This window comes from Peromyscus eremicus, chromosome 18, assembly GCF_949786415.1.
Source record: "Peromyscus eremicus chromosome 18, PerEre_H2_v1, whole genome shotgun sequence".
Taxonomy (NCBI): Eukaryota; Metazoa; Chordata; class Mammalia; order Rodentia; family Cricetidae; genus Peromyscus; species Peromyscus eremicus.
Window position 1 is genome coordinate 12,008,276 of NC_081434.1, and position 16,614 is coordinate 12,024,889.

A 16,614-nucleotide genomic window follows, 5' to 3' on the forward strand; every position below is an offset into this window, starting at 1 on the left:
CTTAAAAATAACTTTATGAAGATGATAGAGGCCCTCAAAGAGGAAATGAAAAACTCCCTTAAAGAAATAGAGGAAAAGATGAACAAAAAATTGGAGGAAATCAAGAAATCTCTTTAAGAAAGTCAAGAAATCCAAGAAAAAACAATCAAACAGGTGAAGGAAACAGTTCAGTATTTGAAAATTGAAATAGAGGCAATAAAGAAAACACAAACTGAGGGAATGCAAAAAAAGGAAAATCTGAGTAAATGAACAGGAACTACAGAGGTGGGCATAACCAACAGAATACAAAAAAAATGGAAGAGAGAATCTCAGGAGTTTAGGATACAACAGAGGAAATAGATTCATCTGTCAAAGAAAATGTTAAATCCGGCAAATTTTTCACACAAAACATCCAAGAAATCTGAGACACCATGAAAAGATCAAACCTAAGATTAATAGGGATAGAAGAAGGAGACGAATTCCAGCTCAAAGGCATAGAAAATATGTTCAACAAAATTATAGAGGAAAACTTTCCCAACCTAAAGAAAGACATGCCTATGAAAGTACAAGAAGCATACAGAACACCAAATAGACTGGACCACAAAAAAAGGCCCTTTGCCACATAATGGTCAAAACAGTAAACATACTGAATAAAGAAAGAATATTAAGAACAGCAAAGGAAAATGTATTTTAAAAAAAGACATATAAAGGCATATCTATCAGAATTGCATCCAACTTCTCAATGAAAACTCTGAAAGCCAGAAGGTCCTGGTCAAATGTTCTGAAGATACTAAGAGACCATGGATGCCAACCCAGGCTACTATACCCAGCAAAGCTTTCAATCACCATAGATGGAAAAAACAAGATATCTATGACAAAACCAGATTTAAACATTACATATTCACAAATCCAGCCCTACAAAAAGTACTAGAAGAAAAATTCCAACCCAAGGAAGTTAGCTGTAACTACCAAAACACAGGCAATAGATAACCTCACACCAGCAAAACCCAAAGAAAGGAAACACACACACTACCACCAAAAAATAACAGGAATTAACCATCACTGGTCACTAATATCCCTTAATATCAATGAACTAAATTTGCCTATAAAAAGACACAGAATGACAGAATGAATATGAAAACAGGATCCATCCTTCTGCTGCACACAAGAAACATACCTCAACCTCGAAGGCAGACATTATCTCAGAGTAAATGGTTGGGAAAAAACCTTCCAATCAAATGGACCTAAGAAACAAGCTGGTGTAGCTATCCTAATATCTAAAAAAATAGTCTTCACACAAAAATCAATCAAAAGAGAGGAAGAAGGGCATTTCATGTTCATCACAGGAAAAATCCATCAAGATGAAGTCTCAATTCTGAACATTTATGCCCCAAATACAAGGGCACCTCCATTTGTAAAAGAAACATTACTAAAGCTCAAATTATACATCAAACCCCACATACTAATAGTGGGAGACTTCAACACCCATCTCTCACAACTGGACAGGTCTACCAGACAGAAACTTAACAAAGAAATAAGGGAACTAACAGATGTTATAACCCAAATGGACCTAACAGATATCTATAGAACATTTCACCCAAACACAAAAGAATATACATTCTTTTTCAGTACCCCATGGAACCTTCTCTAAAATTGACCACATACTTGGTAACAAAACAAATCTCAACAGATACAAAAAATTGGAATAAGCTCCTGAATTCTATCAGACCACCATGGTTTAAAGTTAGAATTCAATAATAACACAAAATGCAGAAAGCGTACACACTCATGGAAATGGAACAACACTCAACTGAATCTCCACTGGTTCAAGGAAGAAATAAATAAAGAAATTAAAGACTTCCTAGAATTCAGCAAAAATGAATGCACAACATACCCAAACTTATGGGACACTATGAAAGCAGTGCTAAGAGGAAAGTTCATAGCACTAAATGCCCACATAAAGAAGTTGGAGATCTCACACTAGCAACTTAACAGCACACCTGAAAGCTCTAGAAGAAAAAGAAGCAAACTCACCAGGAGGATTAGATGACAGGAAATAATCAAACTGAGGACTGAATCAATAAAATAGAAACAAAGAGAACATCCGTAGCCTCTCATTTCCTGTGGAAATAAAAGCTTAACCTCTTCTCCAAAGAGGTTCTTTTGACTTCAAATGCAAATAGATTGGATACTGTCACTGTAATTCTTACTTAATAACTGTTTTTGTTTTACTATAGTAAGGTTAAAAACCTTCCTTTTAATTAAAAAAAAAAAAAGCGGGGGGAAATCCTGTGGGATAATGTTCTTGTACACTGTAAAGACTTGTCACTCAAAGTGGTTTAATAAAATGCTGATTGGACAGTAGCCAGACAGGAAGTATAGGCAGAGCAAGCAGACAAGGAGAATGCTGGGAAGAGGAAGGGCAGAGTGAGGAGTTACAAGCCAGACGCAGAGGAAGCAAGGTGAGAATGGCCCTTTTGCCTGTTCCCACAGGAAGTCACTTGACCTAGGAAGCAGGAAATGCCACATAAGGTTGTCTTTGTCCCAGGGGATGCTGCAGTTTGAAACAGAATGCCATTTTTATGCAGTTTCTCATGTCAAGTTCATTTTAATATTAATAGTAACAGAGAAAGCAGTATTTCAGAAACAAACTCAAAAAAGTGGTTATATAAATTGCAGTGAAACAAGACTTTGAAAATACAGGGGGGCTGGAGAGATGGCTCAGAGGTTAAGAGCACTGGTTGCTCTTCCACAGGTCTTGAGTTCAATTCCCAGCAACCACATGGTGGCTCACAACCATCTGTAATGAGATCTGGTGCCCTCTTCTGGTGTGCAGGCATATGTGCAGGCAGAACACTGTAAACATAATAAATAAATCTTAAAAAAAAAAAAAAAAAAAGAAAAAAAAAAAAGAAAATACAGGACCACTGCAAACCAAAGCACCAAAGATGGGGTTCTGAACTGTGGAAGCCAGAAAGCTTGTTCAGGGGGAAAAATTTTTTTTTAATAAATAAATGAGTACAATGCCTTGGACTCCCAGGGACCATCTCACATCCCCATTTTCACTCTGACTCAAATCAGAACAAAGAAGTCTCCTTCATCTATGTGAGAGAATGAACTTGTCAATCGTAAACGGAAGTTTCACCTCCCTATTTTTCTAACTCATCACACTTGTCTCCGAGCTTCAATTCTCCTTGAGTTGGGGAGGCAGTAATGGTCTCTCTGATTCAAAACAAACAAGCAAAAAAATATTCCTGTGCAGGAATTTTCAAGTGTCTCAAGAAACTACAGTCAAAAAAGACAAACAAACAAAATAAAAACAAGATTAAAAAAAAAAAAGGGGGAGCCCTTAGCTTAGGTCCACTCTGCATGAGACGGACTTTGAGTGGTTATTGCTGAAGCTGAGATCATCATTCAGAAGCAGCAGGCTCCTCCGCTGAGCGTATTGACTTCCAAGACAGGGCAGTGAGTTCTGTTTCCCCAACAGCTACATTCCCTCCAGGAGGCTTCTTGCCATTGCCCTGGACCTCATGTACACGGAGAACATCTCTTAGCTCTCCTAGTAAATGTGTTCTTAGTGCAATCACATTTTTATTTCATAATATAATTTTTCCCTCTAATGATTTATTATAGCATTCTACTGTAGTATCAAACTTGTTACACGCATGTGATAGTTTCTTTTGTCTGTGAGTTACACATTGCGGGGTGTTTTATTGTTTCCTGAGCTCCTATTTTCTGAGTTCTTTCTCCTTCTCCTCCTCCTCCTCCTTCTTTCTCCTTCTCCTTCTTTCTCCGTCTCCTTCTTTCTCCTTCTCCTCCTCCTCCTCTTTTTTTTTTTTTTTTTTTTTTTTTTTTTTTTTTTTAAGATGTATTTAGTTATGTATACAGTGTTCTGCCTGCATGTACGCTTGCACACCAGCAGAGGATCCCCAGAACTCACGACCTCGGGAAGTCAGTGCTCTTAACCGCTGAGCCACCTCTCCAGGCCCTGAGTTCCTCTTTAAACGTTTGCTTTAAACCTCTCTGTCATAGTAACGGCTTTTGGAAAGCGTGTGGCGAGTTTCGCTTGATTTTCTACCTACCACTCTACAACTCCTGGCCCGGCACTCTGCTGGCACGGCTGCGGCGGCAGCCCTGCGAGGCCGTCGCGCCCTGCGCACGCGCCGTGGTTCCCCGCCCCGCCCCGCCCCGCCCCGCCCCGCTCCTTCCGCTCCGTTCTCCCACCGCGGGGCTGAATGGCCGACCCCGACGCCGCGGGTGTGGAGGAGGTGGCTGTCCGCCGCCGCCGCGTGCCCAAGTGACTCGCCCTGCTCCAGCCTGAACCCCTGGGGCCCGGGCTCCCGCGGGAGGAGAGGGCCTGTGAGGGGACCGGCGACCCCGCCGGCCTGAGCTCTTTCCCTGGCGGCCGCGGCTCCTTCCCTGGGACAATATGTTCAAGAGAATGGCGGAATTTGGGCCTGACTCCGGCGGGAGAGTGAAGGTCAGTGCGCAGGCGCGGCACGGTGGCGACGGGGTCCCCCCGGGCTCCCATCCGGCTGGCCCCGCGCCCCTCGGCGCTCATTGGCTCCCAGTCCCCCTCGTCACTTCCTTCCCGTCCCGCCGATAAACGAAGGTTCCGGGGTTGGCTTGGACGGTCTGTGGCGCTGACAGGAGGTGGTAACTGCCGAGCCTTGGGTAGAGTCGCCCAGGGTTGTCATTCCCGAAGTCATCAAAGGAGCACTTAGCTGCCTTCGTGTTTAGTGAACGGGTGTCTCCCTCATAGTGTTGGAGATTGTGACATTTAGTTCCCACACGTTTATTTTAGCATCGTACGTGTATGATTGATAGGGGGTAGAGGTCAGAGGACAACTTGCAGGAGTCGGTTCTCTGATGTCACCATGTGGAGGGGGTCCTTGGTGTCAGTCTCGGGTCCTCCAGCTCGCGCTGCGGGCGTCTTTGCGAGTGTACCATCTCTCCAGCTCTCACCCTCCCATCTGCCTACATCCCCCGGTTAATTTTTTTGTTTTTGTTTTTGTTTTTTTGTTGTTTTTTGTTTTTCGAGACAGGGTTTCTCTGTGTAGCTTTGCGCCTTTCCTGGAACTCACTTGGTAGCCCAGGCTGGCCTCGAACTCACAGAGATCCGCCTGGCTCTGCCTCCTGAGTGCTGGGATTGAAGGCGTGCGCCACCACCGCACCCCGCCGCCCCCCCCCCCCCGGTTAATTTTTAAGGCAGAATCAGCTGGTTCCTGATGCGCCTCCCCCTTTAACTCCTACTTTACAAATCCATCACGGGAATTATTTTTCTCAAAAGAAATTACTTTTACACTGTCTACTTAGGTTTTTTTTTTTTTAATCTTTATCAGCTTCCTATTATGTTTAGATCACCTTAATCATGGTGTCTATGCATCCATAGCTGTTTTAATATTGAATGTAAAGTGAGAATTCCTCAACGGTCTTAAAGCCACTGGAATTTAGTAATAGGAGGAAGAAATGCCAGATTATGTTCATGTTGGCATAAGAGGCTTCATAGAAGTGTACATTTGCCTAACCTTTCGGTAAAGATTTGAGCCGGTTTTGAAGTGGATTGCAGAGCAAAGGGTTAATGTGAAAACTTTTCTCTACTTTGTGCATGTTAGGTTCTGGAAGTTTCTAATGTTAGTCCAGGATAACTTGAGAAAGTTAAGCCTGCAGTCCTCAAACACCAAGAATGGTCATGCACAGCTTTAAAATTAGGGACTTGTTTCTCTTTGCTGACTACTGTGTGCTCTTAGAGTTCTTTTTTTCCAATATAGATAAATCTCGACCAGGAGGTTTATGTCCGGTCATGAGTGAGCCCCTTTCCATTACTGACAAATGGACAGTTCCTTGCACCACCATACCAGCTGTGTATTGTTTGCTTACCGGACCTGCACCCTTGTACTCGGTTCAGTGAGGCCCTGAACCTGAGGCCGTGTCTGTGGTGGTCTCCGTGCTGTCAGTGGTACTTGCCGTGATGGTCAGGCTCACATAAAAGCTGCTTGCCTTCTCTTGAATTCACTCTAAAACATTTTTATTACATTGTTTGTTTGTTTATGTGGGTATATGCTTGCAACAGCATGGGTGTAGAGGGCAGAGGATAGCTTTCAAGAGTCCTGGGGACCACACTCTGGTCATCAGGCACAGTAGCAGGTACCTTTGTCTACTGAGTCATCTCACTGACCCAGAGTAAGTGTACACGTACAGGTTTGATTCAGTTAACTGTCTGACTGGCTTCCTTTTTCTTCATTCTTTACTGTTTACTACACTGACATGCTCTCTTTGTCCTTTGGATGTTTCTGTTATTGGACAGTTAGTCTCAGATCTGTGTGCAAGACTTGGTGTTTTTAATACCAGTTTTCCATCATAACCTAGCTGTACAGCCTTTACACCAATCAGAAATGTTGAAAACATCCTTGACCTGAGCACAGATGTAGCAGATGTGCTGCTGGCCATCAGCTACCACGCTTCAAACATCCAGGTGCCACATTTACTATTTTTGCCATACTTGCATCCATTAATGTCCGTAGTAACATTTATACTTAATTCCATTTTTCAAGTCTCTTCTAAGCATTTTGGAATTGAGAATTCGACTTTCTAGTTGTAGCTGTGTCTTGGGTAATGTGTATTAAACGCGTTGTGTTGATTAGCTTTTCACTGTTGTAACAAAACACCAGACAGGAACCATTTTAAAGGAGAACAGTTCATTTAGGCTCTAGGCTTCACAGGTATCGTAATCCAGACCGCCTGAGTTGGTGCAGCCTCTCACCACAGAAGCCAGTGAACAGAAACGGGAATTGGATCCTTAAGTTGGTTTTATTCAGAGAGCCAGCAGTTGGAGAAGGCAGCAGATCAACACCCTACACACTGCCTAGGCGGAGCAGGAGAAAGGAAATCCATCATTTTGAGCTTAGTTTTGCCCCTCTGGTCAGGTGGCCAGCCATCTTTCTTCCTATCATCCCTTGCACTCTTCCCTGTCCTCTTGAAATGCCGAGTCTAGTTAAGAGTCTGCTGGCGTCAACCTTGTCCTTTTCCAGGGGCATCTAGGCCATGGGGACTTAACCAACCATCAGAACAAACCAACCATCAGCAACGCACATACTAAGCATTTAAGTAATGTATGCAGGTTCCTTTCTATTACACGGAATACAAATGTGTCTATAACACAGAGTATAAAATGCCTCCGTTTGTCCCCACTGTCCTCTGTCTGTTTCTACCTGTGGTCCTTTAGCCCGTCACAGGCTTGAGGGGTGACTGGAGATCATGGCAGCACACAGCCGCTTATCTCCGTAGCTGAGGAAGGGATGGGGGAGCCAAGAACAAGATAGAACTTTTAGAGACCCAACCCAAGTGGCCTGCTTGCTCCCACAGGGCCCCACCTTCCTAGTCGGCCATTCAGCTGTCAACTCCTCGTGTATTAATTCATTGACAAGTTAGTGCCCTCGTGATCCAAGCACCTCTCAGTGCCCCCCGGCTGGGGACCAAGCTTTCAGCAGTAAGCCCAAAAATTCTCTCGTGTACTGTCCTTGGGTTTTGTGCTGTGCTTTGGTAAAGACAGCCATAGATTAATCTAAAAGACCTTTACCTGCAAGTGATGCCCGTCAGATTAGCAGTTGTATTCTGTATCCTAGCTTTTAGGGTTGTGAAGACTTTGTGTTTCTTTAGTCAAATACTCACGTGCCTTACATGGTGATTTAGATGAGAACATTTATGCCATCTTTCAAGCCATGGCACTTGCCGCCAAACCTGGTGATCTGAGTTCAGGCTCCAGGATCTACCTGATAGAAGGAAGAGAATCTACTGCAGATCATCCCTGCTCCACATGCACCGCACACAGGTGTGCACACAGATGTGTACACAGATGCACACAATCACTAACATTTCAAGTAGGGAGCACTGTGAGCTGCCGTGTGGGTGCTGGAACCAAACCTAGTCCTCTGCAAGAGCAGCAAGTGCGTCAGCTGCTGGACCGTCTCTCCAGCCGCTCAGATGGGAAGGTTGTGATTAATTTGTTACTTGGTTCTTGTGTTAACATGAAATGAGTGTGAAAATGGGCTGAGGAGATCCCTGTTCTAACTAAACCCTTAGGTAGTTAGATGCTATTCCCTAAAACAAGCTGCAGGTGCTCACACTATTCAGGTGATGGTAAAATAGTTACTGATTTTAAACTTGCTTTTCTTTTAGGGGGTTACCATCGTCAAGCCAATAGTTTATGGTAATGTTGCCCGATATTTTGGGAAGAAAAGAGAAGAAGATGGGCACACCCACCAGTGGACAGTATATGTAAAACCATATAGAAATGAGGTATGCGTTTGTTTTTTCTGTAGCTACTTTTTGAAGTACAGTTTATTTACATGACAGCAAATTATAAAATTCTGTGTAGTAACTTTCCAAGAATGAAGTTATAATGAAGGCCCATTATAGAATTCCCACCCCTACCCCATCTGAAAAATAAAATCAAATCAAAATTCTTATCTTCATGTAATTAATGGAAAGAGTTTTTCAAAGTGTCTTCTGATTAAGATAAGGGGCTGGAGAGATGACCCAGCAGTTAAGAGCAAATAATGCTCACGCAGAGGACTTGAGTTTAGTCCCAGCACCCACATAGGGCAGATCACAAGTGCCCATAATTGCAGCCCCAGGAAGTCCAGAGCCTCTGGCCTACTTGGGCACTTACATACACATTCTCATGTGTGTTCATGCTCTCACACACACATGTACACATATCCACCCACACATGTACACATATAAACACTGGCTTTTGTTTTGTTTGCTGTGTTGGGAGAAGAAACCAAGCATGCTTCCTGAACTACACCCCTGCCTTTTTAAACATTTCATTCTGAAGTGGGGTCTAGCCAAGTTGCCCAGGCCACCCTCAACCTTAGTCATCCTTCCTTAGCTAGGATTACAAGCATGTCTCACTATGCCAGCTAACTCCTGTTTTGTTTTAATTATGTTCTGTAAACTTCAAAGGGAAGTATATTTTATAAAATTGTATCATATGCTAAGTGTGTTTCCACTGGAGAACTAATTTCTCTCTATTTTAGGATATGTCAGCATATGTGAAGAAAATCCAGTTTAAATTACATGAAAGCTATGGCAATCCTTTAAGAGGTGTGTTCCAGTTCTTGGTTCATCGTATACATAATTATAAAAGGAGCAAGAACAAAGTTGGTAATTTACGATTGTTTCTCTTTCTTCCCTCTCTAGTCGTTACCAAGCCTCCCTATGAAATTACTGAAACCGGATGGGGTGAATTTGAAATAATCATCAAAATATTCTTCATTGACCCTAATGAAAGACCTGTGAGTAACATTAACCCTTGCCAGTAGAAAACAGGACATTTAGTGAATGAGCACATGGAGTACTTACTGAGAAGCTGGTGTTTGCTCAGATGATCTCCATGTACCTTAAGTCCTAGTGATCCTGCCACAAGTTAAAATTTCCCTTGTTATTTAGGCTTTTTCTGTTTAGGAAGAGACTGAGCTTGTTAGAGGGGGAGGGGGTGGCTAAGGTCTAGCAAAGCTGCATGGGAACAGTTCTTACTACCCTAGTGGCGCAGGCCAGCCCGGGCCACAGACTAAGACCCTGTAACAGAAACAGAAAGATGGAAGAATTAAAAATGGGCGTGGTGGGAAACCCCAGCAAATCCAGCAGTACAGACAGGAGTCAAAGGTTATCTGCCGCTCCACATTGACTTGTTGGCTGGCCTACAGGTGACTTCTCATGAAAACAAAAACGGAAAATTCACAGGGCAGTGGTGGCGCACACACGCACACGTGCACATACGCCTTTAATTCCAGGCAGAGACAGGCAATCTCTGTGAGTTCAAAGCCAACCTGGTCTACAGAGTGAGTTCCAGGACAGCTAGGACTGTTATACAGAGAAACCTTGTCTCCAAAAACCAGAAAATCCTACCTACGCGAAACCAAGTGATTCCGGAGTCAGAGTCAGCCAGGCCCATCGGGATGTGGGCCCTTCTGATGTATAGGGCACCTTCCCTGTGGATGTAGACCCACCCCCTCAGGCCTTTTTCATTGTCTGTCATGACATCACCTCCAATGCCATCTCTGTCTTGGTATCCAGCAAGAAAGGAAGGTCAGTAGGCCCGGCCACCCCATGGCCTTCTCTTTTTTTTCAAAAAAAAAAAAAAAAAATTTTTACATTTATTTATTTGTATGTGTTATGTGCTCACATGGTTTTCATCCCTGTGTTCTCAAATTATAGAGTCTCTGCAACATGTCTGTCTGTCCCAGAAATGATCAAATATATCTTTAATATGGCCCACGTAACTCATATTCTCATTTAAGATCGTCTGCTGTTGTTTTAGTGATCCTCTGGGGATTTGCCTTTTCCCTTTCTCCATCTCAACCCAAGCCAGGATAAAACCCAGAGCCTTGTACTATTGAGCTGTAGTCTGAATCTGGAAAATGCCCTTTGAAGGTAGGGTGTTTCCACTGGCTAAGTCCCGTCCAGAGAAGGCAGACGTCTGTAAGTCGATTTCGTTTGTTTAAACTTAGTGGCAAATATCTGTTCATTTTCCTCTTCAGAGTACACGTCCTATTTTGTGATTGTTTGGAAGAGTCCTGTTTCCTTACAGTGATGTGAGCTAGCCTTGTGGGGAGTTGTGTGGCCTCTGGATTGGTGTGAACGGTTCACCATAGCTGTGCAGCTTTGCCAGCTCTTCTGTTCAGAGGAGAAGGCTGCAGCACAGAGCTTCTCCCGGGGCCCCAGTGCACCTGAGCTCACAGGCAGGGTGCCCTTGGCAGAGGAGTCGCCTGCCGACTGTGGTTATGCCCCTCGTGGAGGATCTTGCTCCCACTGGAGATGCAGTATTGGTTATTCCTTTAGAAAACTACCTCCCCGCCTCCCACATTCTGCAACCAGGCTGCTGACATAGAACTCAGGACCACTCCTGCCTCGGCCTCCCAAATGCTGGGATGTAGCACAAATCTTAGAAGGTCTTATTAATAAAAATAAACCTGAAGCCAGGTATTGGGGTGAATGCTGGAAGATCAGAGAAGCAGAACAAGCCACAGCCACCTCACCTTGAAATTCCTCAGCTGATCCTGTTTCCTCAGACTGGAAGCCTCTGAGTCCTCATCTGAATGGATCTCAGCTGAACTGCTGCTCTAAAGCCTAAAAGCTTAACCAGGCTCTAGTTCCTGGTTTTCACACCTTATAAACCTTTCTGCTTTCTACCATCACTCCCTGGGATTAAAGGCTCACTTCTTGGAATTAAAGGCATGTGTCACCATGCCTGGTTGTTTCCAATGTGCCCTTGAACTCACAGAGATCCAGACAGATCTCTGCCTCTGGAATGCTAGGATTAAAGGCATGTGTGCCACCATTTTCTGGCCTCTGTATCTTGTGGCTTTTCTGTTCTCTGACCCCAGATAAGTTTATTAGGGTGCACAATATTTTGGGGAACACAATACCACCACAGTGGGATAACAGGCATTGTCCACCACACCCAGCGGCAAATCCTTGTTCTCAAGTCAGTGTGTAAACTGTAATATTCACAGAGAACGACTAAAATCCCCATAGGTTTCTGTGTGTTGGTTGGGATAGTTACTCTCCAGAGACGCTTGCGTAGACCCCACCTCACCTCTGAAGTGTGGACAGACAACGGGATACCTGGTGGAAAGTAAAGGACAGGAAGTTGGGGTGATTTGCCCCCTAAGTTCCAACTGAAGCAAGATCGGGAATTTGCTGTATTTATTAATTCCGTCCTGTAATTCAGCTAAAGAAATGACAGCGTCAGCCAGGCCCGCTGGCACATGCTTGGAATCCCAGCACTGAGAAGGGAGGCGGGAGATAGGAGTTCAGGGCCCACCTTCTGCTGCAGAGTGAGTTTGAGGCCGGCCTGGAGGGTCTCAAAAGTCCAAGGAGGGCGGGGAAGGACTGACCGACTGTAGGGCTGTTTCCTGGTGCTGATGGCATCACTGACTGCATGACACCTGTCTCTGTCTTACAGGTGACTCTGTACCACTTACTAAAGCTGTTCCAGTCTGACACCAATGCAATGTTGGGGAAAAAGACGGTGGTCTCGGAATTCTACGATGAAATGGTAGACTCCATAGGAGGGGGCTTTTTCAGAGCATTTAGTTATGGTGTGGGGGTCAAAGTCCAGCTTTGGGAAGGTGGTTCTCTCCTGTCAGGGACCAAACTCAGGTCACGAGGCCTGGCAGCTTTACCTGCTGAGCATTCTCACTGCTCTTGCAGTGAGTTTTAAAAGCACTTAAGTTGGAGACCTTTGGAGTTACTGGGGTTTTTTCTCATTTTATCCCTTAAGATCTTTCAAGACCCAACAGCAATGATGCAGCAACTGTTAACAACATCTCGTCAGCTGACATTAGGAGCCTATAAACACGAGACAGAGTGTAAGTGCCTCCATGTGTTCTAAGTGGCGCGAGAATTGGTTATTAGTGGCTTTTTTTTAAAAGGTAAATTCCTTAGGAGTTAATAAAACAAGCCATGTATTACCATAGATGACATTAATGAGCTAAATGAAGGAGAGCGGTCGGTCACTAATTCCCTGTACCTTTCTAGGTGATAGATGCTCTCTTAATCCTCAAGCCTGTGAGAAATGCCGAGGTTTAACTGTCATACGGTAGAAGAAATGAAGGGGACTTAGAAATAGCTGGATTTAGCTCATAGGGAATGAGGATGTGTTTGAACTCAAGTCTTTGTGATTCAAAGTTAGGGTTTTTTTTCACCATACCACCTCGATGCCCATTAGTGATTCATGTTTGTAGAACAGCTGTACTTTGTGAGCAGCAGTTACCTAAGGCTTCCACAAGATGGAGACGTTGGCTGCAAGCAGATTTTAATCCGTCAAGACTATACCATACGAGCCAGCTAGCATATTTAAGTGGCTGTATCTCATTTTGTAGTTAAGACATTTATTTGTTAATTTGTAATGTATCCAGCTAAAAGTTTTGCTTTTGCATTGCTGGGAGTTGAATCCAGCACATCACCTAATCATACTCTGCCACAAGCTACATCCCAGCCTCTGGACATTTTTAAATACTAACATTCTTTTGCCAACATAAATAGTTGTAATAATAGTTAATGAAGTGTTTTATAGATCACACAGTGTTCTAGGAACTTCCTACACATTGGTTCATTTAAGATCTTCTGAACGGGGCTAGGGAGGTGGCTCGGTTGGTGAGGTAGGAACTGGTGCACAAGGACCTGAGTTTGGATCCCAGCACCTCTGTAAAAAGCTGGATATGGTTCTACAGTCTCTGTGCCTACAGTCCGAGAGCAAGGGCTGCAAAGACGGGACGGTCACCAGGGCTTGCTGGCCAGCTGTTGTTGCCCAGTCAGTGAGCTCCAGGTTCAGTGAGAGGCCTTGTCTCAGAACAGTGAGGTAGAGAACGATGGAGGAGGACTTGTGAAGCTGATCTCTGCCTGCACACACACGTGCACATACCACACACACAGTCTTCTCAACAAACAACAAGGTGTGTGCCATTATAATTTATGTCATATGTGAGGAAGTGAGCGTAGAAATGTGTCCTGGCTAGCAGAGCGAGATTTCAAATTTAAACAGTTTTGGTTTGGTTTTCTGAGAAAAAAAGCTAGAGGCTTATTTTGGTGATATGATTTTGCTATGTAAAATGCTCCTTTGCATTAGTTAAGAATATTTTTGGTTGGTTCACTGGCATTTCTTGGGTTTGTATGCCCTTTAGTCCAAAGTAACATATATCTAGAGAAAAGCAGAGAAATGATGTCTCAAAGCCTTAGCTGTGAGTAGGTGCAGTTTCACTTTTCCAGGAAACAACTTGGGGCCTCTGTTGGGAGTTTAGACTCCCTTCCCTCTCAGCCCACCTTGTTCCATGTTCTGTGTCTTAAATTGTCCACCTCTCATCCTGGAAACAGTGGCATTACGAAGCGCTGTTTGTTCTTCTGTGGGGCATCTTAACATAAGAAGGAGGAATTCTCAGCTCAAGTCTTTTTCTTCAGTTGCAGAACTTGAAGTGAAAACCAGAGAAAAATTAGAAGCTGCCAAGAAAAAAACAAGCTTTGAAATTGCAGAGCTTAAGGAAAGATTAAAAGCAAGTCGTGAAACTATAAATTGTTTAAAAAATGAAATCAGAAAACTTGAAGAAGATGATCAGACAAAAGACATTTAAGCGACTGGTAGTCAGTGTAGCCGGAAGCAGGCGGCTCCGCAGGAGGACGGACTGACGGACTCGGTACAGTCGCTGTGGTGTCCCCTGGAGGAGCTGCGTGCGTGTGAGTTCCTGTGAGTTCGCCGGCATGGGTGTCTCAGCGGTGAAGTCCCAGCACTCAGACTGCTCAAGCCTCTTCCCTGGGGATCCATCGGGTTCTGAGAGCTGATGCGGATAGCATTCCGTGATGTTAAGCACAACTTTTAAAGTTTTGTTTTTGTTTTTTAAATTGGACTATATGTGTAGTTTATTTTCCTTTAGGCAGACATCAGAATTTTGTTATAAAGTCTAACTTGTACAGTTTATACTTCTCTACTAGGCAGAATTAGTGTGTGTGTTAGTCCTAGGTAGAATTATCGTGTGTATCTAATCTTCGGGTTCTTACCAGCCCCATTCTGCCTCTTTTGTATATGACCTGTCTGGTAAGTATTCAGTAAATGTAGTTCACTGCTCCTTTGTCTGCCTCCTGTGGCTTTTCCAGTCACTTTTCCACCTTGTAATTTTAAATAAATATTTGGGTGTTTCTGTTTGGTTTTGTTTGAGAATTTCATGCAGTGCATTTTGATCGTATTCATCCTTAGCTCCTCCAGATCCACCCCGACCTCCCTGCCCAGCTTCATGTCCTCTTTTTCATTTTGACTTTAACCCATAAACTCGAGGTTGTCCACTCTCCACATACCTCTGCGAGTGGAATCCTGACATCCTTAAAGAAAATTGACTCCCTCCCCGAGGCCATCATCTGTCCACTCAGACAGGGGTGGGGACTCATGGGGACATTTCCTCCTAACACCGAGACCGTAATATAAGAGTTCACAGAAATGACCCGGAAGTGATGTGTGTGAGAGACTGAAGAACCAGGCCCTTTCTTGAATATCGGGGTAAGCTCTGTGTTTCCCAGTGCGTCCTGGTGAACTGGAGTGAACCACCTCGATCCTAACCTAAAATCGGGTGGTTGAAGTCTGGGCATGTTTTGTTTTGAGACAAGGTCTCAGTATGTAGGCCTGGATGGCTTTGAACCCACAGATGTGCCTACCTCAGTCATTGAAATTCTGGGGTGAAAGGCTTGTATCACAAAAGTGTCATAACTCAGTAATAGATGGCTCCATTGAAGGGAGGGAAGTGGTGGGCCAGAAGCACCTCTGCAGTCCCACTCATGGGGCCCAGAGAGGCCGCTCAGTGGTGAAGAGCACTTGTTACTCTTGCAAAGGACCCGGGTTTAGTCCCCAGCACCCATACAGTGACTCACAACCAATTGTAACTCCAGTTCCAGGAGTTCCAGCACCCTCTTCTGACCTCCACAGGTATGTGTACCAGGCATGCATGTGGTACAAATACACACATGAGTCCAAAACACGCATACACATACATCTTTATTTTTTAAAGGTTATTTATTATGTATACAGGGTTCTGTCTGCATTTATGCCTGCAGGCCAGAAGAGGGCGCCAGATCTCATTACAGATGTGAGCCACCATGTGGCCACTGGGAATTGAACAGCCAGATGCTCGTAACTGCTGGGCCATCATCTCTCCAGCCCCACATAAATCTTTTTTTAAAGACTAAAAAGACTTCTTGCAGCGGTGGCAGCTCAAGTGACGGACGGCAGGATGAGCTTTCGGAGAGTTTCTTCCACTCTTGGACAAAACATTGGTTGAAAGGAGGGCAGCTAAGACTGTAACCAAAGGTGGCCTATGGTTCCAGAAAATCTCAAGGAGAAGTATCACAGACAGCAGTAGTAACCATGGGATCAGGCCCTAAGGAAAGGCTGGCGAGAGCCAAGCCGTTAGTGAGAAAGTTGGAGACAAAGTCCTCCCAGACCACAGAGGCACCAAAGTAGATCTAGACAACACGATTATTTTTGACTGGGAGACGGTGACATTCTTGGAAAGTATGTGGAGTAAAATCCCTGTTGAAATGGTGTCTTAGGAAGCTGCCCAAACCGCTGACATTCTGAACTATTTCATCATGTAAATAATTTCCATGTCTCCCTTTTATAATAAGCCAACGACACCTAAATTAATGACATCCATTGTCTCGGAAACTTAGTTTTGCTGCGCTGTTATAAATATTCCCAAGAAAAATAATGTTAAACAAGCAAACAAAAAACCCTTCTCTGGTGAAGCAACTCATGCTCAGGGGGATCTTTGTGGCTATCCCTCTTTAAGTCCGGCATGCCTAAAATTGGCACTTCACGGTTTTCCAAATCCCAAAGATGCCTCACGTGCACTCAGACACCATTGCCAGAAGATGAAGAGGCCTGTGCCAAAGCCCAGTCTCCTGTCTGGCTCTGTGCGCTTCCTCCTGCTTTGGGCTGCGGTCTTCTGGGATTGTTCCTATACCTAAGACTTTAGGATATGACACAAATGTGTTTGTCTCGTTGAGGCTTGAAGACTAGCAAAGCTACTTAAGTTGTTATTTTTATTTGTAGGAATGTGCCCGTTTGTAGGTATGTACACCACTTAC

At 44.1% G+C, this 16,614-nt stretch overlaps 1 protein-coding gene and 1 pseudogene across 1 annotated transcript; both read left to right on the top strand.

Annotated features, from left to right (window-relative positions):
• The first annotated feature begins 4,180 nt into the window (after positions 1-4,180).
• Positions 4,181-14,161, top strand: Yeats4 (YEATS domain containing 4). Its single transcript, XM_059245484.1, has 7 exons — positions 4,181-4,459; positions 8,158-8,277; positions 9,021-9,087; positions 9,184-9,278; positions 11,951-12,043; positions 12,269-12,356; positions 13,945-14,161. The coding sequence occupies exons 1-7, from the start codon at positions 4,409-4,411 to the stop codon at positions 14,112-14,114; spliced, it is 684 nt and encodes a 227-aa protein (XP_059101467.1). The 5' UTR covers positions 4,181-4,408; the 3' UTR covers positions 14,115-14,161.
• A 1,463-nt stretch (positions 14,162-15,624) lies between these two features.
• On the top strand, positions 15,625-16,052 carry LOC131895360 (10 kDa heat shock protein, mitochondrial-like; annotated as a pseudogene).
• The last annotated feature ends 562 nt before the right edge of the window (positions 16,053-16,614 follow it).